This window comes from Conger conger, chromosome 2 (assembly GCF_963514075.1).
Source record: "Conger conger chromosome 2, fConCon1.1, whole genome shotgun sequence".
Classification (NCBI taxonomy): Eukaryota; Metazoa; Chordata; class Actinopteri; order Anguilliformes; family Congridae; genus Conger; species Conger conger.
Genome location: NC_083761.1, coordinates 11,649,785 through 11,672,567, shown reverse-complemented (window position 1 = coordinate 11,672,567; position 22,783 = coordinate 11,649,785). Strand labels below are relative to the sequence as shown.

Below are 22,783 nucleotides of genomic sequence, written 5' to 3'. Positions count from 1 at the left end.
GCCAACTTAAACAGGTTAATCAATATGAAGTCAAAATGTAAGCTACAACAATGAAAGCCTTTGCATGGCCTTGCTGAGGACTGAACAGTGAAAACTCTGTGAGAGTTCAGCTGGTGTGTTGGGTTAATTGGGACCTGAAATAAGCATGCTGAGGGGGATGCAAATGTCAAAATACAGGCCCAAACAGGGCATATTATTTCACAGTCCTCCTCACAGCAGCACTTCCAGTCCTGAGCTGAGCTTGGTTTACAAACACACGCGTTTGCTCTGCTGTAAGCAGTAACTGCCCCTCCGTATTCTCTAACAGTCAGCTATGAATTATTTATCCCTGGCTTTAAGAAAAGTCTGTCCCTGACATGTATTGAGTAACTCCAAATTAATTACAGATTAGAGTACAGAGGATGTATAGTGTCTTCCAGGACAGTGTGTCTTTCTTCCACTCTGATGTTTTATGGAGCTTGTAATGAGTCTGGGCCTTTTTTTACAGAATTCACTCTTTTTTGTCTGGACAGGGCAGTGGCTGGGATTCAACATTGGTCCTTGAATTTGACTGACAATTAAAAGCAATAATTTCTGCCACCCGACCACAAATTGGTGTGTTCAGAAATCAATAAGAATAACTCACTTCTTTAAAATGTTAATGTTAATTTAGTGTCTGGTAGAAACTGGACGTTAATAATGTGTTATGAAATGAAGTAAAATGCGAGTAATGTCCATCTTGGCCATTCATGTTCTAATATGTCATATTTTTTTTTGTTTCAGGTTGTGCTAGTCTTTGCACTCAGCATCGGAGCACTTGTAATATACTTCATAGATTCTTCTGAGTAAGTACTTCCCAACATGATAATCCATGCTTCTGTTTACGGATGTTTTACTATTTTACTACTGCCAATATTATTGTCTCCATATTGAATACTGTACTAGAGAGTCAAGTATAATGTAAACGGTAGGAAACAAGCATAAGACTAGAGTTTTTATCCAATTAAATGGTGTCCTCTTGTAAATTTGCCATAGTGTAGCTTGACCATTATACTAATACTTGAAACTAACTTTAAACAGACACACTTCTGTAATCCTTGTACAAGTGCTGCTCTGCCTAAAATGCCATAACCACATTTTAACCATTCATAACTCCTTTGAGTTCATATAACTGCACTCAGAAGTGTTGCTAGCTACTTATTACCACTGACAATTTCAGAGTTTCAATCTCTTTGAACTGCAGTGTTCATAAGTGGCTATGCTATGTTATGAATGACTGTTGAAGTATTCTTCTGAAATTCTTTATATGGAGTGTCGTGTATGTCAATGCATCTAATAACATGTTGCCATGTTAATAATTATTACTCTGGAAAGTAGCAGATTTTGTAATGCCTGGAATAAATTGATTTCCTGCTCTACCTTTGGTTTGATTTAAACCAAGGGTAAATCTATTTAACCCAAAAGGTATTTTTACAGGAATGATCTTGGCTTTGTACATGAGTGCACTCAATGTCTCAATCAATCATGGATGTAATATTTTTTATTTTAAATATTATATGCCCATATTGTACTGTTTGTCAATATAGAGCAATATAGTGGTATAATATTTATGATATGATATACTATACAAGCTATTGTATAATTGCCAATGTGCCAGCCAGAAAATATTGTGCTGGTGTAACAGAATTGCACTCCTCACTGTAATACACTCCTCCACTTGGCTACATAATTATGACTTTTTTTCAATGGATCCCAAGCAACATGAAGCAGTTTCCATGGCAACTGCAGGCAAATAACCTCAGGATCTGTCCCGCTCCTCTCCTTGCTTGCTGTCTTGAGGCCGGTGGTCAGTTTTCCCTGAACTGCCCGTCCAGTGGACTGCACTGTTAGGATTACACCAAGTGGAAAGCCCTATGGGTTCATCTATGCTTATGTAACCTTTATTTCACCAGGAATACCCCATTGAGATCAAAATCTTGTTTGCTGTGGGTAGCTAGTCTTTTCCCCAGTGACATAAAAAACAGTGTATATTCATGCAAGTCTGCTTAAAGTGATTGTGTATATTACATTGAAATGTCATTTGCAAAGTGTAATCAATATAATGTGTACTCTTTCTTATGGTTTCATCACATAATATGCAGCCAAGGGTAAAAACAAGTTGTCATTTTGTTCTTTTTAGTTTCTTCATGTAACATGTTATTGTAACTGTTATACTGAAACCAAAAAAAAACGTATCCAGTGGGTTACCTGTATTCAGATGTAAACAACTTCAGACCATGTAATATATGGGTATTATAATGTCTATACAACATGCTAGCACATAATATTTCACAGTGATATTTGTATTTTTAGACTATTGTTTTGTATTCAGCTAGCCAAAGCCTTGGTAGTTACATGGCCTCGTCAGTATAGCTAATGACTGCATAAAAGGTTTATGCAGTGAAATGAAGATGAATGACCTAATTCACAGTTTTAATATTGTATGGTGATATATAATTGTTCATATATCATCTTAATGGTGCCTGACTGTCCTTTGCTACTGTACGTTTTTTTTGATGTATTGAAAGTCACGATCCTGTGAAATTAATCCATATTCACACCACTTCAGCTATGATTCCATAGGTAATTTACAGCAGCGACTATATTTAAAAGCTAAACAAAATTTCTATTCTTGGTTCTTTCCCCCTTAAATGTATATTTTAGTCCATCAAGGTAAGATTTGCATGAGCTTTTCTTTAGTTTTATTTATTGTATTTGGAGAAAAGCAGGATGGATGATGAAGAGCAAAGCTGGCTTGGCCATTATCCCCACTATCTTTATTGCACCTGCAGACGCGCTTTAACCAATTTATTTCATTTCTAAATTTACAGTATGACTGCTGACTTGAGAATGCCTTTTATAGATGCATTGTTATTAATGCATGTGTAGATATGGCTGCCATGTTTGAATTTGTTAATAGTTAAGGCAGTTCTTTTTTTAAATGATATTTATAGTTTCTTTGGAAGATAATTAAAATCTGAATAAATAAAAAACTGACATTGCTTTCTCTCAGAAATGTAATGTCCACCTGTTGATTTTTAAATATTGTTGACATGTGTGACATGATATATAGGGCATGTATTTTACATAAATGGTTGACATTTTTGCTGGTATTTGCTTGCAGCAGGTTAGTCATACAGATGATGAACTATAATGGAGAGGCACTGTAGAATGTTTCTGGGGTGTTTGTTTTTTCATTGAGCATATTGTGACAGTTAGCATATATTGTGTACAGGGTGAGCATATTGTGACAGTTAGCATGGCTTGTGTACAGGGCTCTTGCTGTTAGCACATTTGGTGTGCATTTCTCTGATTAAGCACAGTCCTGAAAGCCGTGAAATGGAGCTCTGGTGCTTCTGTTCTAGGGGGGAAACCCAGCACTTTTAAGGCTTTTATGTCTTCTCCAACGCGTGTCAAACTGCAGTCCTGGTGGGCCACGGTGTCTGCTGGTTTCTGCTGTGTTCTGATTCATTGGCACTACTGAACAGCTCTTGTTCTGGAGGCCTTAATTGGCTGCTGATTGAAAGGGAAACACAGATACCTGCAGACGCCGTGGTCCTCCAGGACTGTCACTACGACGGCCCTGCCCTTGAGTATGCTCGTCATGACTGGGCTTCACGGAGAGAAACCCGTGCCGCAAAGGCGTTCATTTGTATTCATCCGCATGTCAGAGTTTAGGGAATGAAATCTAATAGAACTTCAATGAGAATTCATGAATAACTCACTAGGGCTGTGAATCTAATGCATAGCATGACTCAAACTAATCGCTGTTTCTCTGTTGATGGAACTGCCATCTTTTTCAGCATGCTCTGTGTCTCATATTTATTACATGGCCTTTGGAATCGTTCATGTTTCAAATGTAGTCTGTGAGGGAGACATTATTGAATATTGTGTCACCATGCATGCACAATAGCTGTTTCCATACACATGGCTTTACTCTATTCAAATTCCGTTTTTGAGTAATTTCTTTTTTTTGGGGGTGGATGCTGAAATTACTTCTTTCCCACTCAGAGATAGAGCTCAGAGCTTCAACCCCCAAAGCTGCAGTTACCTTAATGTGGTTCGTTTAATTTTCTATGAATTACTTTTTTCAAATTAACTATAGGCTATTCATCTGTAGAATGGACACTAATTTAATCTCAACAAACAGTTACAGTATATGGCCAATATAACTTGAATCTTGAAAATGTGTTTCGACAGGGATAGCATTTCTATATCTTGCCTATCAAACGATGGTCGTGTGGCCATAGGGTTTATAGCTATTGCTTATGTTCATTTGTTTTTTTATTAAAATAAAAGTTTTTGCATTTAAACATTTTTCAATTCAAATAAAATAGTTAATCAATATTTGCGATACAGCTGCCTGTACATAGGATTATGTTAAATGAGTAATTGATGTTTGTTATCATACAGTAAAAATAGTTACATTTCACAGGGCATTTTTGGTTTCATGATTTTGGATTTCATATAGATTTCAATGTATTGCCACTGAATAATATTGAACAAATTATAAAAATAGTTTCTGGTTCCTAGATGTTTTACCAGGGGTTGGTGTTCTTAAATACAACAGTTTGTGCTAGTTTGAATTCTGCTTCAGCTTCTGTTTGAAAAAATGTTGGTGGCCGATTTCAATGAGAGCAGTTCAGCTGGTGCCCTTTCCTTGACCTGTGTGCTGATTGAGGGCCCATGCAGAAATAGGCCTTCGAAGCATGCGGTACTGCGGAATATCCCAGCCCGAGGACAGGGACTTTGGGTTCTGAAACCATGAAAACGCCAGGCTCGTTGTAGATATGGATTCCCTCTTTATCACCGTTTCTTTTCCGGAGGGCTTTTTCTCTGTGAAAACACATCTTTTATTCGCCGAAAACTCTTTGGGAGAAAAGCAACGCGCCAGTGTGCCTGAAGTTTTAATTTACCGCAACCTAGCGCCGTTTTGTTGTGTCCGAGCGGAGACTGCTGCCTTTCTGACCCCTATTTATTTCCCAGGCCGAATCCATCTGCTGGATACGGCACTGTTGAGGCGTTCTATGCCTTTGAGTGAACGGCCAATGCCACCGCACAGATGAAACTGTTTAATCTCTATAATGCAAGGGTCAGGCCTGCGGTGGAACAGGAAAGCGCCAAGTTCCTGTCTGTGACCAATCACCATCCATCACTATGCAGGAGGAAGCTGTCGGCTGTAAATTAGGCGGTGTGCATTTGTAGTAAGTGGAGGCATCTCTGTTGGTTTAGGCCACAGCCTGTATAAGTTGAATGTGGGGAAACAGTACATTTAGTAGCTAGTAATGTTTAGATGCTGTTAGGATAGTTTGCTTTTCTCCGTGGAATCAAATGCAGGATGATGAAGAACACGCTGACAACTTCTCTTGAGAGATTTCAGGTTTATTACAATGCGCCAGGGAGAGACAAACACAGAGCATTCTGGTAGTCTGTTCTGAGAATATCTCTAAAGACTTCAGTGTGTGGAGTGGTTAAGTGGTCTGGTCATACATATGAAAGAGTCGGGAAGTGGTCTGATTGGAGGTGAGTGGTCTCCCTGTCTGTGGGAGACTCTGGCTGAGCCATTTAGCAAGGATTTTTTGTACATTTTTGTCATTTGGCAGGCACTTTTAATCCAAAGCAATTTACAAGTGCATGGGTTAGGGTGCATAAGGATGTGTGCAAGTGCAAAAGTATGTGTGACAACCCCTGCAGACATTATTCGAGTGATATACAAAGACAGACAATTGACAGAAAATAGCCATATCAGAAGAATACACATATTTATGTGTGTGTGATACTGTTAAATCTAGTAATACTAAAACCGGGAACATCAGAGTGAATGTGCTGAATCGGAGTGAATGTGCTGCTGAATCAGAGGGAATGTGCTGAATCAGTGAGAATGTGCTGAATCAGAGCGAGTGTGCTGAATCAGAGTGAATGTGTTGTTGCTTTAACAGAAGGACATTAGCCTAAAAGGAACATTAGTCTGGTTGTTGTGGTTGGGGAGTGTGGTCAGTGATGAGGCTTAGAAGCTTCCTTTAGCGTCGTTCGCCCAGGCTCTTAGGGTGCGCTCCTGCAGTCTGCCCTGACCATGGGCGGGGCCGCGCCCGCTCTGTAAGCTCTCCTGGTGCCCCTCGGTGGGCTCGTAAAGGCCGGATGTGTTAATGACTCTCATCCCACACCCTCTTCCTCCGCTGCATTATTAAAGCGTTCTGATGTAGCCGTCAACTGTCGACTAATTATGAAATCCGAGCAGGCGGGTTGAGTTACAGTCATAGCTATTCCATCTGCCTGGTATAGGCCGCTGCTCTCCTCCTCGTAACGGTATAGAGCAGGGTGTGTCACCTGATGGACATTAGAGCCTTCAACGTTCTACCTGCCTTACCTCATTTTTCTCTCATTTCAATAAACTTGGGATAACTAAGAAGAGCTTTTTGCAGTTGCAAGACTGAGGAGCTCATGCAGATCCTGAAACCTGCCGTTCCTCACGTATTTAAGCACCAAGCATTGCATTATTCATTTTTCATGATACATTTTATTATTCATTCATTTGATACAAAACAACCGAGCTAAACGATAACCCAAACAGAAAAAGGGTCATAAAAGATCTGTCCCTCATGTTTAAGAAGAAAATCCCAAGAAGCGTAAATCTGTCTCTTTTTCAATTTTCTTTTAAGTATTCTGCACTGATAAGAATAACAATCATGTAATAAGCTTAAAATGCACCATCAGCCTGATAGGTGATTATACTCTCTCATATGAAGATGCACATACTTACACATAGGGAGTGGAATGTTAATGCATACAGTAAACAGAGTCCAAGAGCAATCATGCATACTCTATCAGAGTAAAACATACTCCATGAGAGTTGATTTAACACTGAAATGAACACTGATTCTTACAGTAGTCTTTGTAGCAGAGACCTGCTTAAACAGGTCCTATAACAGGTTTAACTAATGGTATTGTATGGTATCGTATGTGTAGGCTAGTGTATGCACGTCAGTATTTTGAGCCAATAGCAGTCTGCAAAGCTCCTGGCATTTCAGTCAATTTCAAATTGTCTGGAAAACTTTATGTCCATGATATATCCATCTTTCCTGAGTGAAGCCGAGTTGGCCATCTTGCCTCAGGCAATCTGAAATTTGAAAAGATGTACAAAATAGTGCAGCCAGGGTTTAAAGGTGACAATTTTAATAACATTTTATACCTTTCTCAATATTGCTCCTGGCTTTTCATTTGGTAATGTGATGCAACCCAATAGACACAGGTCCTAAATACAGATGGCTCCACTGGACTTGAATATAGTGCCAGCACTTAAGAGTTTGAGCAGAGACTTTTATCATGCCTAAAGTCAAGAAGGCCATTGCCTCTTCCAGAACATTTTCCTAATGCATTTTTAGGGCTTATTAAATCGTTATGGACCCAATTTCCTCTGCACAAAGCCTGAAGGGGTCCCCAGCTAGATATATTCTAGATTGTTCTGGGGTACCACATTTCTGTGTGCCAAAATTGTGATATATCCTTACGAATAGTTATGTTATGTTTCAGAATATTCCAGCCCACCTGGGACAACTCAATGCAAATGTATCAAGTCTGAATGAACATGCCATTACCCAAGGAAAGAATCAACATGGTAGCTGATAAAAAATGTTTTGTGATGGTCGTAGCAAGAAAATTGCATTCGCATTTATTTGAACCGATTGTTGCTCAATTCTTGCTGCTTCTTCTTTCTTCTAATCTGTAATTACAGATGGAGAATTTCACATATCATTCTTATTACACACTAATTGCTCTCTAGATGTGGAGAAATGCTTTGCTTATGTTTTATTTTTCTTCTATTGTGCAACAGTTAGCAGTTTAAGACACTTTCTTCCACAATAAAGAGCTTCATATGTTTGACTGAAAGCGTGCCCCACATCCTAGACGCCTTGGAACACTGGTGATTAAGGCTGTACACAGTAATAGCCTGTCCGTCTTGCTTTGAAATCAGCAGTGGTTCCCCCCTCTTCACTCAGACAATGGATCCAGAGTCAGTTTTGTTTCAATTACTCGTGCAGCAAAGTGACTTGATTCTGTTCATAGCTGTCTCACTTGTCACATTACTAAGACGGAATAACAGAACAAGGCTATCTGGTAATGGCAGCACGTTATATATTATCTGCGTAGTCGTATACACTGCAGCTCAACGTTATTAATGTCTGCAAACAGGAATATGCTTGGTGTAGTGGATGAACCGTTCAAAACATTTGTTACTACATAATTGTATCTTGTTGATTGATATTGCAAATTTCTGTCATGTGGATTGTTCATCGCAACTGTAAATATCCCTAAGCTACATTTCAGTGTTTTATTTCCCTCTTCACTGGATAAAAAGTGAAGTGTGCTAATGGAATTGGTCAGAAATGTATTTTTTCAGCATCAGTATATTATTGCATTTATGCTATGATTATCCTGGTGATCTGTGCCTTTTGAAGACGTCTCCTGAGCACAGTTAATTTAGTGCATTGCCTTATAGTGCATGATCTGAGTGCTTTTAAGATGAGAGGGTAAGATGGAGGAGATTTCTGCATAATGTATGACCGTATGAGAGGGACACTGACACAATCTGCACCTCATTACAGTAGCCTTTGCAGAAATGACATGTCATTATCCAGAAAGAGGTACCTCAAGTATGAAGACAAAAATGTTAAGGATATTTTAGTCCTTCCTTATTTGTCCAGATTCATGCAGGTACTAAATCATTCTTTTTATAGCAGTAGTGTTTTGGCCCGAATCCCTCATTGATGTATTAACCAGGCCCTGTCTCGTACCATCTCTTGCCCAGGGGACATACCACAGGCTCGTTGATGTAGGTCTCTACTGCATGGCAGCCACGCCATGGACCAGATGCATGTGCCCTCCTCTTCCTGTAACCCATCAGCACTGACCACATCACCTCAGCCTGCTGACACATCTAACCTCATGTCTTGCGCAGTGAATGGTTGTGCATGCGTTCGATTTGAACTAATCTCTTTTGTTTGAGTTCCCCTTTCCCAAAACTCTCCCCAATAAATATGTTTCTCAACCAAAGAACGTGCTCAAAAGGAACAAGCATTAGCATTATATTTGGCACCTTTTGTCAAATATAATACAAACCACAATGCAGAAATGAGCATTTTTGTTCTTTGACAGAAGTTAACTAACCTATAGTACTATACCTATCTGGTCTTTTCTGTGTTATGTTCAGGGATATGTTTTGTGTGGTAAACATATTCCACAGCAAGACACAAAACATAAACATACAGCTGTCTTATGTGTGTCAAAAGTGTATCACATTTCACTTCACTTAACTTTATTTTTTTCCATTCTACTTACAATCAATGCTGTGTTGATTTAAGTAAGAATGATGGTTAGCATGAACATAAGTAGATAGAATTTTAAGATATTATTAAAAAAGGTGGTTCATCCACTGGTGAATTTGTAATAATATCATAAGCAGTATACTGGTCTAGGTGTACTTCATGTCAGAGGGTGGCATATGGAGAAGGACTGTCTCTGATTCCTTGACAAAGAAATAGAAATAGATGTATTATACACTTTTAAGCTAACCAGCAATCAGTGTAAATGTACAGTAGTCTGTTCAACTGAATTCAATATCATTTTAATTTTTCATTTAAGAGGATGGGATGACAACACATTAAATTAAACAACCCACAAGGCATGGAATTAAGTGGGTGTGAGCTAGTAGATGATGTTCTTTCTATTGTTTGAAAATACATTTTTTTAAATGTTTTTCTTAAATAGCTTGAGAGTTGTGTGCTCTCACTAGGTATAGATATTTTTACATACAGTATATTATTCATCAACTTGTACCTGCACATACACACAGATACTGTCTGTCCTTATTACTTATGTAAAACTAACCTTCATGAAATTAAGAAGTAATAAGACTATTATTACACATCAAAAATCTTGAAAAAATCATGAAAATATTGAGTCATTGATTCTACCTGATATAAATACTGTGTCAACTGTACTTCTGGGACCTGGAATGGATTTGAAACATTACTTATAACTTTATGTCCCTCAGTTAATCCGTACAGTTTACAGTTGTGTTAATAATCAATACATTTCCATTATGTTTACAGGGTGCTGGGCCTAAAAACATGTAATTTCAATTTATAAATAATAATGAGGTTTTCTCCAATCAATACCAGTGATTTAATGTCGTTTGCTCTGTGTAGTCCTGTTTTTTATTGAATGAATGTTCTTTCATTTTCAGTCTATTGTCCTGTCACATGTCTTGTTACTGTTGCTTTTGCTGGCTGTTTGAAGGGACTGCATACTTCACAAGAAAACAGGAACTCACTTTATGTACATCAACTGATTACATCTGGAAAATCTCATGGGCACTGTATAAACATGCTTTGTATTTTGTGATATCTGTGAATTTCTCTATGTATTGTACTGTATATTGTATTTGTGGTTTTTAAAATAAGTGATGTGTTGCAGTGTTGGTATTTTAATGATTAGATTAAATGATATCAGTGTGGATTATATACAGTATGTATACCTAAAATCAAAACAATTTGCAATTACATTTTATATGCCATATTAATGCAAGCTCTTAGAAGCCAGCGCGTATATCCTATGCATTCTTATTGGACACGCTTATGCTAATATGATATAATGATATTTATTACGCTGATATACTCCACACTTGATAGACTTGCATGCCTAATTACAAATTGGACTGCATCCAGGAAATGATGTTGATAATTACATGTTACCATTGCATGGGACACTAATAATAGCTCAAAATATAGTATATTCTTTCCTCAACTGTTGTGAACAGTTCTGACTGCACAAAGATTTGGGACTTACAAGTATTACTTTGGATACCTGCAGTAAGCAGCTTAACTTTAGATAGATATATTTGGCAAAGCATTACTTGTTGTAAAATTCATGGTACAGATTTCTGCAGTTTATTCAATACTCTGACAGAAAATATGTTCAGTATTTGATCACTACAAGTGTGCATCTTAAGTTCCAAAGGCTGTTTATTGACTTTCTATTTGGTTTTGGTCTTTCTGGCAATAAGTCTTAAATGTTACAGTGTGGATTTCATTACTATAAAAATGACTCACAACACTCCAAGATGTTTTGCTTAAATACTACTTTTTATCTCTTTTTGTGGTCACACCAATAAAAAAAGTTTAAATAGTTTGTTTTCAGACACAAAACTAAAAACACTATGGCTGTTATTAAGCTCTCCTGCTTTGTAGTGTCTTAACCACATTTAACATTTGAACATTGTTTACTGTATGTCTTTAACTAAAATGGACAAAAGCAGTACTTTAAGATAAGAATATAAATAGGAACAGTGAAGAACCTGCTGTCTTCGTTGAATTTGTTGTGGTAAAAGGAGTACTGGGTGTCTGCAGTCTGATTTCCAAGAAAGTTTTTTGAAAACTCTTCTTGGTAGACGCTTTAGCATGTATACATTTTAATATCGATTGCTATGTGCACAATGTACTGTTGTCATTTCACCAACACTATTCTTTAGTGTCTCTCACTTCATTCTGTAAGTATGCATGGTACCTTTTAGCTTCTGTGTAGCATGTTGTTGCTGCTGCTGGTGTTTTTGTTAAAACAAATATTGGAGAAAGTATATTATCTGCCGTCTGATATCCTGTATTGTCTTCCAAAAACGAGTCGATTGGTAACGTAATTTCAGTTAATTCACAATATCCTCCAATACCGTAAGTTTCCATGTGCATTTAATTATGAATGTTTAAATACATGCATAATGCTTTTTAACATTTCATCAAGTTGCAGAGCATTCAGGTTCTTGTTTTAACTTGCATTTCAGTATGAGGAGTAATTTTATTCTATGGGAGGGTAAATAACTGAAATATTTTCTATCGCAGTCATTTTATTTGGTTGAAATAAACCATCAATGTATTACTATTTCGCAATGCAGTACTAATGGAACTTGTGTGTGCTAGACTAAATAAATTTTTTGTCTGCTATTTCAAATCTCACATTATGTAAGGACATAGTATTTTACTTCTGTCCAAAATCGGTACCTCGCCAGTATCCTTTTTTTTGTAATTTGACATTTTTACATGACCATTTGGAATATATGAGAAGTGAAAAGGGGACTTTTGGAAACTTCTAAAACACCGCATCTTGACATAAACATATTACAGTGACGCCTCAATGACAAATTTTTGTAATGCAGGGAATTTCTTGTATTTATTTATTGTTTTTGTGCATATGCAAAATCCTTGGGTGTATCGCAGATGTGGGTGTGTTGCAATGCCTCTTGGCGCTCACAAGCTGTCAACAAACTGCATGTGTAATGACCTGATAGAGGAGCCATTTATCATGTCTGTGGCACCCGATGACACGCTTTGAAAGTAGGACTCTGTGAAGACTGTGGCAGGTCTGGTTCACCAGCTTCTTGTTGTCCCAGTTACATTGTGATCTACCAAGTCATTACATTTCCTCCATTTTGATTCTTAGTGCCACGTACAGGCATTAAGGATGAGTCTGCACTAAATGCTAGCATTTGCAATCGCTGCCTGAACAAATACAATGCATGTGTCAGTTAACCCTTAAAGTACTGCCCACACCCTGTCTATTTTATGGCTTCCATCCTCTGCCTAATTTGTAACTTTATTCACGCTCCAGATATTGAAAGCGTCAATTCAGTATTGGTTCTCAAATTGATAACTTTTCATTGTAGGTGTAGGACAATATAGGAATTCCTTTTTGTCTCCATCTTGTTCAATTTATGTCTGTTGTACATATTGCCCCATATTCCTTTTCGGTAAAAATGAGTATATAATATCTGGGATGCTGAGGTTTGGTTCTTTAAGGGTTAATCAGGGGTATTCAAACGTATCAAATGACTTGCCTGTATGACAATGTATGCATGGTCTTTTTTCCTACAGAGAACTGTCTTGACAATAACACTACCTCTTATGAAATGTTTCTTAGTTGAAATATAGATTTTTAAAAGCATTTACAGGAAAGAATGCATCTTTGCAGGCTATTAGTGAGCTATTATGTAAAGCACCTGGTTTCATGTGGAAGAAAATGTACACTATTTATATTTTGACATATACTGAATGTCCTTTTTTCCTGTTGTTTTAATAGCCCCATTGAATCCTGTCAGAATTTCTACGAAGATTTCACATTACAGATCGACATGGCTTTCAACATATTCTTCTTATTGTACTTTGGTCTGCGTGTAAGTACATACAATTCACAATTTCTCACAGGCCCATTGTCTCATGTAGCTATCTTTTACAAATGTGAAATGGAGAATAGGTTTGGCAATGTTGAGCAATTTTGACTAATTTTTTTATAAATTGTTTTTTGCTATTCACAAATCACTGTGGTAACTATTGACAGTTGTTTTACCTGAACAGTTTAACCTTGCTTTCTTTGCTGGATGTCGAAATGTGTTATGAATGAAATGTTCCTTCTGTTTCTCCAGTTCATAGCAGCCAATGATAAGCTGTGGTTCTGGTTGGAAGTAAACTCCGTAGTGGACTTCTTCACGGTCCCCCCGGTGTTTGTGTCTGTGTATTTAAACAGAAGCTGGCTTGGTAAGTCATCCCTTCTCCCTATTATTTCTGTTCCTGTCTGTGAGTTTGTGCGCTAGGGCATGAGTCAGTGCTGCCTTGTCATTCAGTGTGACACCTAGTCATTCGGTGTAGACAATCTAAACAGATAACAGAAGATCTCTTGAAATGTATCAGAAAGTGTAAATATAAAAAAAAAAACGAATAATCCATGACATTTTACGTGATCTTTTAACAAGGATTTATGTATTGAAAAATAAAATGATGGTGCCATCTAGTGGCCATTATGTGTATGACTAACGGGATCTTAAAATGTGTAATCTATCAGTGGTTTGGAATGGCTGAGGTTACAATAAATGGTAACTAGGTAACTAGGTAACTACAATAAGAACCAGCTGAATTTTTAGTTTTCATGTGAGATGGAAAAGACAGATGCATCTTTATATGATTTAAGACAAATTTGAAGTAAATGAAGTGCTTAAGTGTGTCTCTTACGGTACTAAATAATTAAATTAAAGTTCTTCAGTGCCCTGTCAGAAAGGGAAGTCACTGGTCTCCGGCCCTGGAGCTGGTAGTCAGCAGTAAGGGCTCGAGATGGCAGACTCCGTGTTTACTGTTGTTCTTCCTGAAGCTTCACAGTTCCTGCTCTTATTATGCGGCATGGTGATGTCATCTCTTTTGTTTTCTTCTTGTGAAAAGTCAGTCTTGCAAGAGGCTCGTACCACAGATTTTTTTCCCCATGAGTGTTTTGAAGGGTTGTCGTAGTACTTGATTAGAGTTATTTGCAATTCTTATGCAATATTTTAACGCAAAGATATTGTGGTACTGCATAAGGAGTGTTTGCGTTAATGTTCTTGATAAGTACATGCAATGCATCGCGCTAGTCATTTGAAATAAAGATAAAAACGGACCGGCACCTGTTATCCGTTCGAGTGCCCTACATTCAGCACGCGGAATGTTCCGGATGTCTGACGGCCCTGCTCCCTCTCTAGTCTCAGAGCGCGTTTCTGCTCTGTCACTCGCCGGGATGCCTTTAATGGGTTTGTGCTGTACTGCCGTGGCGGAGTGGCTTCCCGGTTACTTCCTCTTCTGATAGTAATGATTTTCAGTCACGGCGAGTCTGCATCAGCCCTGGCGGGGAGGCGAATGAGGAGCGCCAGAAGTGCGCCATCAGGGGGGTGGGGGTGGAGGCCTGCGTCGTCGGGTCCGGGCGAAGCAGGGACGCAACTCTCTTTAAAACGCTTTGTTAATGCACACGGGTGGCCATTTCGGTTCGACAGGATCTTAGGGCTGCCGCTCTCTGCATTGCTCTCAAATGGAAGCATTAGCAGCTGTCCCTCATCGGAGGCAATATAAGTGCTGGACATCTCTCGGCAGTTTGAGATCTGGGCCTGTTGGGTTACTGGGATTAGAGGCCAAACTAGGTGCTAGGTGGTCAAATTAGATCTGCATTAAAGGAATGTGGAATTCCACGTGGATGTGGTCGTCATGGAAATGATCCAGGGGAAATTAATTGCTTGCTACCTTGAGAAGAAATCACACTTGATAGAATATTATATGGAGATTGCATTGTTCTTCTGCAATTGTATGGGATGTGTTTTCTCATGAGTGGCACTATACGATATTATTGTTATTTTTATACTCTGGGGTTGTCCTACTGCCTGGTGTGAACATTACGTGTGATTAATCTAATCCACGTACACTTTTAATCAGTACCTTCCGAGTCCCAATGCCCAGTGTGTATGCACACACACACGCACACACACACACTTTCTCTCCCTCTCTATCTCTCTTTCCCCTTCTCTCTCTCGGTAAATCTCTCCATCAGCTTAGCCAATGAGACGCAGGGATTTGTGATTTTAGCAGGCTGAAGTGGGAATTAGTGGCAGACAGATTTGGCAGAAATCCCCCACCATTCTTTAAAGGGATTTTCTGATTGGTTTCTGGTTAAATCTAGTCCTTGTTCAGACCCCTGTCCTGTCTCCATATGGCCATGTGTCCTCATACAGGGCCCAGATTAACAGACCCGGGGAGTCCGCCCGTAATTTGGCTGGAGGTATAATGTGCCTGTGGGAGAGAGTGGACCTGTGTTTGTACAGTGTACAGCTCTTCAGCTTTCAGCGCGGGGGGACCCCACAGAAAAAGACTGCTCAAGCTAGGTTTTGAAACAGCTGGTTGACCAGTTCAAACCAGCTCCCAGCTTGACATGGTTTGACCAGCTCAAGCTATTTTTTTAAACAGCTGGGACAAGCTAACAGCAAATGAGTACAGGCACATATTTTCTTTTCCACTTCAACCACTGCTTGTACTGTTTTCAAAACCTTAATTGTTTGCTAACCTAGTAGGCTACACTTTTAGACCCAGCATGCATGTGTCCAGGTGGATAAATGAGGATATCTCTAGCCCAGTGCTTTTTACGCTGTGCGGGTGTATGTACAGTGCAGTATGTGTATATTATATCTCTTGAGGAGGAGATTAAAAAGGTGGGACTCCCTCAGAACCCAATACACACTATGGGTTACGTTACATTAAAGTTATTTACCTGACACTTTTATCCAAAGCTACTTACAGTTGATTAGACTAAGCAGGAGACAATCCTCCCCTGGAGCAATGCAGGGTTAAGGGCCTTGCTCAAGGGCCCAACGGCTGCATGGGTCTTATCCTGGCTACACCTGGGCTTGAACCGCCGACGTTGCGGGTCCCAGTTGCTTTAGTAATATTTAGAAATTGAGGGAAATACTTTGGCCTCCACTTAATGCCCCTTGAAATTGCTGAAAAAAAGGTTTGTCCTCCACTCTTCAGCCCTGACCCCTCCACTGATAACTATTGCATTGTATTCACGGCTCATAACAGCGCTAAAAGACTCCTTTATGCTATTATTCTGAGAAAGAGTCATTGAATATTTGATTCCTCTCATTTCGCAGCTGTCCGCCAATTTGTGCTAATAACACGGGGCCGGATGGGGAAAAAAAGGCTTAAGAATGAGCCGTTGAAGCTGCTCACTTCAGATAAAGATGAATCTCCTGACTGACTTTGGCTGTAAATCACTTCTGAGAGCCTGTGGGGGAAGTGAACAATGATCCGCTAATGACCATCCTCTCCGGTTCTGTCTCCTTGATTTCCCCTCCTCGCGGTCCGGATCTGCAGCCATGCAGTACAATACAATACAAATGAACCATCAAGCCTGTATGCAAGTTAATTACCGACCAGCCTGACTGGGAGTAACACCACTCTGTGTGTGCTTTATATGACAGGCTCCCTTGGAACAAAAAGCACAATCATAAAGTGGCATCACTGATCATGTATTTACTGGATTATTCATGTACAAACCATGGTTCACTAAAGATATTGCGTATATGGATCTATGCTGAACATTATATTTGTATATGACTGTTGCCATCTAGTGGTTATAATGATGCAGTGCGGTTTGATTCCTGCTGCCCACAGTTATTTGACGCCTTTCATAAATCCCATATAAGGATGCTTTCTCTGCAAATGTGTAGTTATATGCACTGTGGTGTGTTTTCAAAAGGACATACTTTTAATATTTTTGATCAGGATCAAAGCGATCTTGAATATGTCTGCAGACAAATGAAAGTGGGTTTTGTACGGTAACAGCTGGATCAGGACTAGATATCTTATCCGTTTAAAATTTAAACACACTGCACTCCATAGAATACTCCGATATATGACTTGGTGGTGCTGTGGTGGGGTTGTTATTTTGTGGTCTGATACAGTGGATAAAAGGTATGGCTTATATCTATGGCACTCATCTTTCATAAACAGTCCCCAAAGGTAAACATGTTACTTCAGGAGATGGCTGCACCATAGTTTGGTGCTAATTTGGTTCCGGTTTGTTCCGGTTGAATTTGAACGTGTTTTCCGCCATAGGGCGAAGTGGTTGGTGGATCAACATCACAACCATATCTGATTCACAGTCTCTGTTCAGTCATCTTAATTTTGTCATGGTCAGATGTTTCATATGCTGTATAGCTGCGAGCAAACCTAATCATGGGTGTACTGTTGGACAGTAAATGGTTTAGTGTTCAATTATTGTCCCTATTAGACTCATATGAACCTTGTTTGAGTTGAATCGGCCCTAGACCTTCTACTGTGTAGGTGCACTGTGCTCCAGGCCGTGGGACCTTTTCACTGAGAAACGGGGTCTGTGTGTTATGCGACAGCATCAACAAATATAACTGTGATAAGCTTTACAGATGGCATGCCCACGGACAAAATGGCTAAAAATAAACACTTACACTGTAACATGCACACACGTGTACCCTAAGTCAAAGCTTCCCGAGCTGGAAGTCTCTCTGACCAGAGCGTGTTCAGCGCCTTAACAGTGAGCATAAAGACCACGGTTAAGCCTTTTTCATACATGACTTCCTTTCAGAAAGAAGCGATCCGGTTGGAAAAAGCTCTTGCGCATGTAAGTCATGTTAGCAGCTGAAATCTGTGAAAACATTTCGCCGGGGAAATAATCCTCGCTCGGACATGCGGTGCATCATCCCGGCTTTCCGACACTGATCCCCGTTGATTGAGAAAAGCGTCCCGCCCTGCCGGGTTTACGGAGCGCCTGACCTTCCGTGCCGCTCCGTGGACTTTCGAATGAACTCGGAGAAAGATCCGGACTCAGACTCCGAGCAGACTGATCCAACACTGTTTACCACGTCCGACTCTGTGCCTTTTATATTTGACCCTTGTGTACATTCAAAAAGCAAACATTTGCATACATATTTCCCTGCATTCAGAACCACAAACCAGTTCATTTTTTACATAATTACTGTATATTAATGTACATGGTTGGCAGAGGAATTTTGTAGGCAGTGATATGTATTGTAAAGTCCCCACAAACACTGTTTGTTAGAGGTTAGAATTGGTGCTTTTAAAAAAGGGCTTTGCAGTTGATGGTTTGTGTCACTGACATAGTAATAACATCTGGGGGGTAATCTGAATGTCTGCTTTTTTATAAGATAAAAGCAAAATGCTGAATACACTAAGTAATACCCAATAAAAGGTTTGTTATAACTCTCCATGCACTTAACCGACTGTTACACTCATAATGGTGTTTTACATGGAATTCACAGTTTTCCATTAATTTTTTTCAAACAAATTTTTAATCCCTTAATTTCTTTGTGTAAAATGCCCAGTAATATTCACAGGCTTGTCTAATTGGGAGAACGCCAATGTGTAAAAATGCATGAATACAGTGCACAATCTACCAGTTGAGCTGCACAGTCACTGGTTAAGAGAATATTCATGTGCAGTTTGTGTAAGTCACTTTAACTTGATGCTCAGAAAGCCATCCATGGAATATTTTGGGGTTCTTAATTATCTCATATCTATGTACAGTAACAGCTTTGTGGATTTATTTTTGTTGCACATTGCGACCTGTATTTCGTAACTTGGTTGTGATGAACTAAATTATTGAACTAGAATAATTGCAATAGCACTTCAGCTGTAAATAGTACTTTGCTGGTGGTGATAAAACACATGCACACATCAATGGAATGAGGGGCAAATCTGCCAGAGGAATGGCCCATAGATTACAAAAGTAAAATGATGATGAGAAAAAGCCCATTGTATGGCAGCAGATGAGATGTATTGAGACCGCGGGCTTGTTGTCTGGGCGTCCTCTCTCTCCGGGCGATTCCTAAAGGAGCTTATGCTGTAATATCCTGATGGAAAAGGGTTTTTTTAAGCTTCCGGACGCGGCTGATCACGGCTGGGATCGTGAGTATCCCTGTTAAATCTGCTGCAGACGTGCGCCGCGGAGCTCGTTCTCATTCCGCCTCGTTCTCGCTGCGCGCCGACATGCCCAGCCCGCGTGCCGCGCGTCCGGCCGCGGGGAGCGCCCGGCTCGGGGGTACCGCCGTCCTGCCGGCGGCGGGATCGGGAATGCCGGCGGGAGACGGCGTCGGGAATTCCCGGTGAGTGCCAGGAGCCGAGCCGCTATCTCCGCGGGGACGCCTTAGACCCGGTGCGGAGCCGGAGGATTGCGGCACGCGCGACACGTAGATCGTAGGAGTTTCCCCGCCTGCATCAGGAGCGGCCAGGCCCTCATACAGCCATGATCCCCACCAAGATGTTAGTGTACCGGGGGCCGGATGGAGGAACCCACACCGAGACCGCCCGCACCACCCGGAGACGCAAGAAGTCGTGCGGGCAGCTCTTTCAGAACGGCTACCGGGTCAAAGTCGGCCACGGGCAGGCCGCAGAGAAAGAGGACCAGGACAGCGCCCGCGCTAAGCTCAGGTCCTGTTTCCGCGTGGTCTCGTACTGGGGTAAGGAGCCTGAGTTTCGGAGAGCCGGCGGGGTGTGCTGGCAGCAGTGCCTCCGTGTCCATGACCGTGCTTTTTCCCAGGCCACCTGTGGAGGCTCTATCTTTGGGCACTGGCGGCGTGTGTAAAGAGCTGCTCAAGCCTTTCACAAAGCGCACTGAAGCTTGAACGCAAACTGGAATACATTTATTTCATTTCTCAGCCTTCATTGCTTTATCGTGTTTCTTTTATCCTGACAAATAGTCGTAAACTTAACAGCTAAGCTGTTTGCTCTGAGAATCAGGTATAATTTAGTATAATTTTTTTTCTCAAGGGATGTCTTGAAATTATAGGCACTCCCAACACAATTGATGGGATTGTTGTTGTGAAGCGATCATGTGTGTAATTTTGTGCAGTGGCAGGGTTGTGTATTAATACAATGTTGACACCTTTTCTCAACTGGTAAAAGCAGGCCACAGGTACAAAGTCGATTAGCGCTTCACCATTATGGCTGATGATAACATTGGGTATGTATGTGTCTTAGCATCTTGTACATTGCTGAAGTGGGAAACAGATGGCATAGGAGCCGCACTTGCAAGGCCACTTCAGGACTGAGAGAATACGGAATGACGGATAGCTCCAGAAGTACCTGGATGTGTGAAATATGTGTGTGAATACGTGTTTGAATTATGATGTTATTACCAGGCCGAGACCTTTCGCTGGCCTTCTGAGCAGGACCTACCTGGCACAGTCTGAGGGACAAACGTAATTAGAGACAGGCTCAACGGCACACAGACTAATCTAGACAGGGACAAATTGGGTGTTATGCAAGCTCTCTTCCTTTGATAGGCCAGGTTTTAGTGTTTCATTAAATCCCTAATCTTTTCCTTCACAAACACTGTGCTTTCATAAACAACAATAATGACATTGCACACGTTCTTGAGCGTTGCTTTGTCTCTCTACATCACGCCCACGTTTTTCATCCACACGTCCTTTACCTCATGTCAGTAAAAGATTTTGAGCTTTTGGTCTGAACATTTCTGGGCTTAGGAATATGTTTTGCTGAAGCTTGATGTTGGACAGGCTCTGAACATTGTGCCTTGTGAACTGAGTTGGTAATAACAGGATAGTAATGGTGACTCCAACACGATTGATGAGATTGGTACTGTGAAGTGATCATGTGTGTAATTTTGTGGAGTGGCACATGTTTATGTATTAACAAAATGTTGACACTTTGCATAAAAACAGGCCACATTAGACTTAATAAATTAAACTTATGTTTTAGACCTTTTTGTTTTTTTGTTGCTGTAGCCTATCCACTTAGAGGTTTGATGCGTTGTGTGTTCAGAGATGCTCTTCTGCACACCACTGTTGTAATGCCTGGTTATTTGCATTACTGTCACCTTCCTGTCAGCTTTGACCAGTCTGGCCATTCTCCCCGGACCTCTCTCATTAACATTGCATTTCTGCCCTCAGAACTGCTGCCCACTGGATGTTTTTTGTTTTTCACACCATTCTCTGCAAACTCTAGCAACTGTTGTACATGAAAATCCCAGGAGATCAGCAGTTCCTGAGATATTAAAACCCTCTTTTTGGGCACCAACAATCATTCCACGGTCAAAGTCACTTAGATCACATTTTTTTCCCCATTCTGATGGTTGATGTGAACATTAACTGAAGCTCCTGACCCGTGTCTGCATGATTTTATGCATTGCTGCCACACAATTGGCTGATTAGATAATGGCATTAATAAGTAGGTGTACAGGTGTTCTCAACAAAGTGCTCAGTGAGTGTATATTTATGGAAGAAAGTAATCTAGGTCTTTATCATATTACCTTTTGATGACAGCATATGATTGTATTTGAATTTGATGCATGGACTTGAATGAAATAAAATGGAATGAAATGTAGACACAGAGGTGGGGATCACAGTTATGTTGTTTTGACCGGTACAGCAGGGTCGTGTGATACCACCAAGTGTGCCCATAGCTCTACACACAGGTTCTCTCGAACGTAACTGTTTCCAAAGGGTTACAGGTTTAGCCTTTACATCATTTACCCTCCCAGTTGTGTCTAGTACACACCTGCACGCAGTCTAATCCAGGTTTAATCTGTTTCATTTTATGATTTTCTTGATAGACAAGGTCTCTCATAATTGTGATGTTTCTGCTGAAATATGTGTTTTTTAAATACACTTACTGCAGTTTAAGCTTAGCTTTCTCATTTTTAAACCTTATTCTTATTTTTGAAAAAGCAATTTTTTCTGTGAATTTTGAACTTTCACAGAGTTTTTGGAGCCAGGCTGTAAGCTTTAGTTCAAAGGAATGCAGAGCAATAAAATGGTTAAAGCTGAATTTAAACACTGTGCAGGTAATTTTTTCTGAAGTATTGCAACACTGCATTCATAATGTTCATATTGTACATTATTTTCACTAATGTTTGTCCATGTGTTTTCTTCCCCACAGGTTTAAGGTTTTTAAGAGCCTTAAGACTGATACAGTTCTCAGAAATTTTACAGTTTTTGAATATCTTAAAAACAAGGTAAGTTTCCGTTCATATGACTCAGTTATGTCTGCATATTCGTCCATATCTGATGTATTATGTTATTCAGTTCAGAATATGGCTTAATTTTGTATTGCTTTTAAGCACAAATAGTGCTTTCAAACTGTGGCACCCTCTCAGCACAGTTGTTGATACAATGCCTCAGCTGTTTGTGCCAAATTGACTGCACTGCAATTCTAATGGAATCAAGTGGCAGAAAATTCAATTATTTTGAAATTAAAATGGAGTTGAAGCAGGAAGCTTCTTATACCACAAAGGGCAATCAAGCAAAAGTTAAATCTTCTTTGAACTTGTTTTGTCATTCATTTTGTTTATTCATTTAGCGAATATCTTGATAAAAGAAACATAAATTATTCTCATATCGTATAACCTTAATGGCTTATGT

General features: G+C 39.9%; 1 protein-coding gene across 4 annotated transcripts in view; it reads left to right on the top strand.

Annotated features, from left to right (window-relative positions):
* The window catches only part of LOC133116402 (calcium-activated potassium channel subunit alpha-1), a 173,852-nt gene that overhangs the window by 83,957 nt on the left and 67,112 nt on the right, over positions 1–22,783 (top strand). For all 4 annotated transcript variants that reach the window (XM_061225913.1, XM_061225922.1, XM_061225896.1 and 1 more), the window contains exons 3-6: positions 763–824; positions 13,144–13,237; positions 13,487–13,598; positions 22,302–22,377. In XM_061225913.1, coding sequence (XP_061081897.1) covers positions 763–824; positions 13,144–13,237; positions 13,487–13,598; positions 22,302–22,377 — 344 coding nt within the window. The remainder of the gene's footprint in view (positions 1–762; positions 825–13,143; positions 13,238–13,486; positions 13,599–22,301; positions 22,378–22,783) is intronic.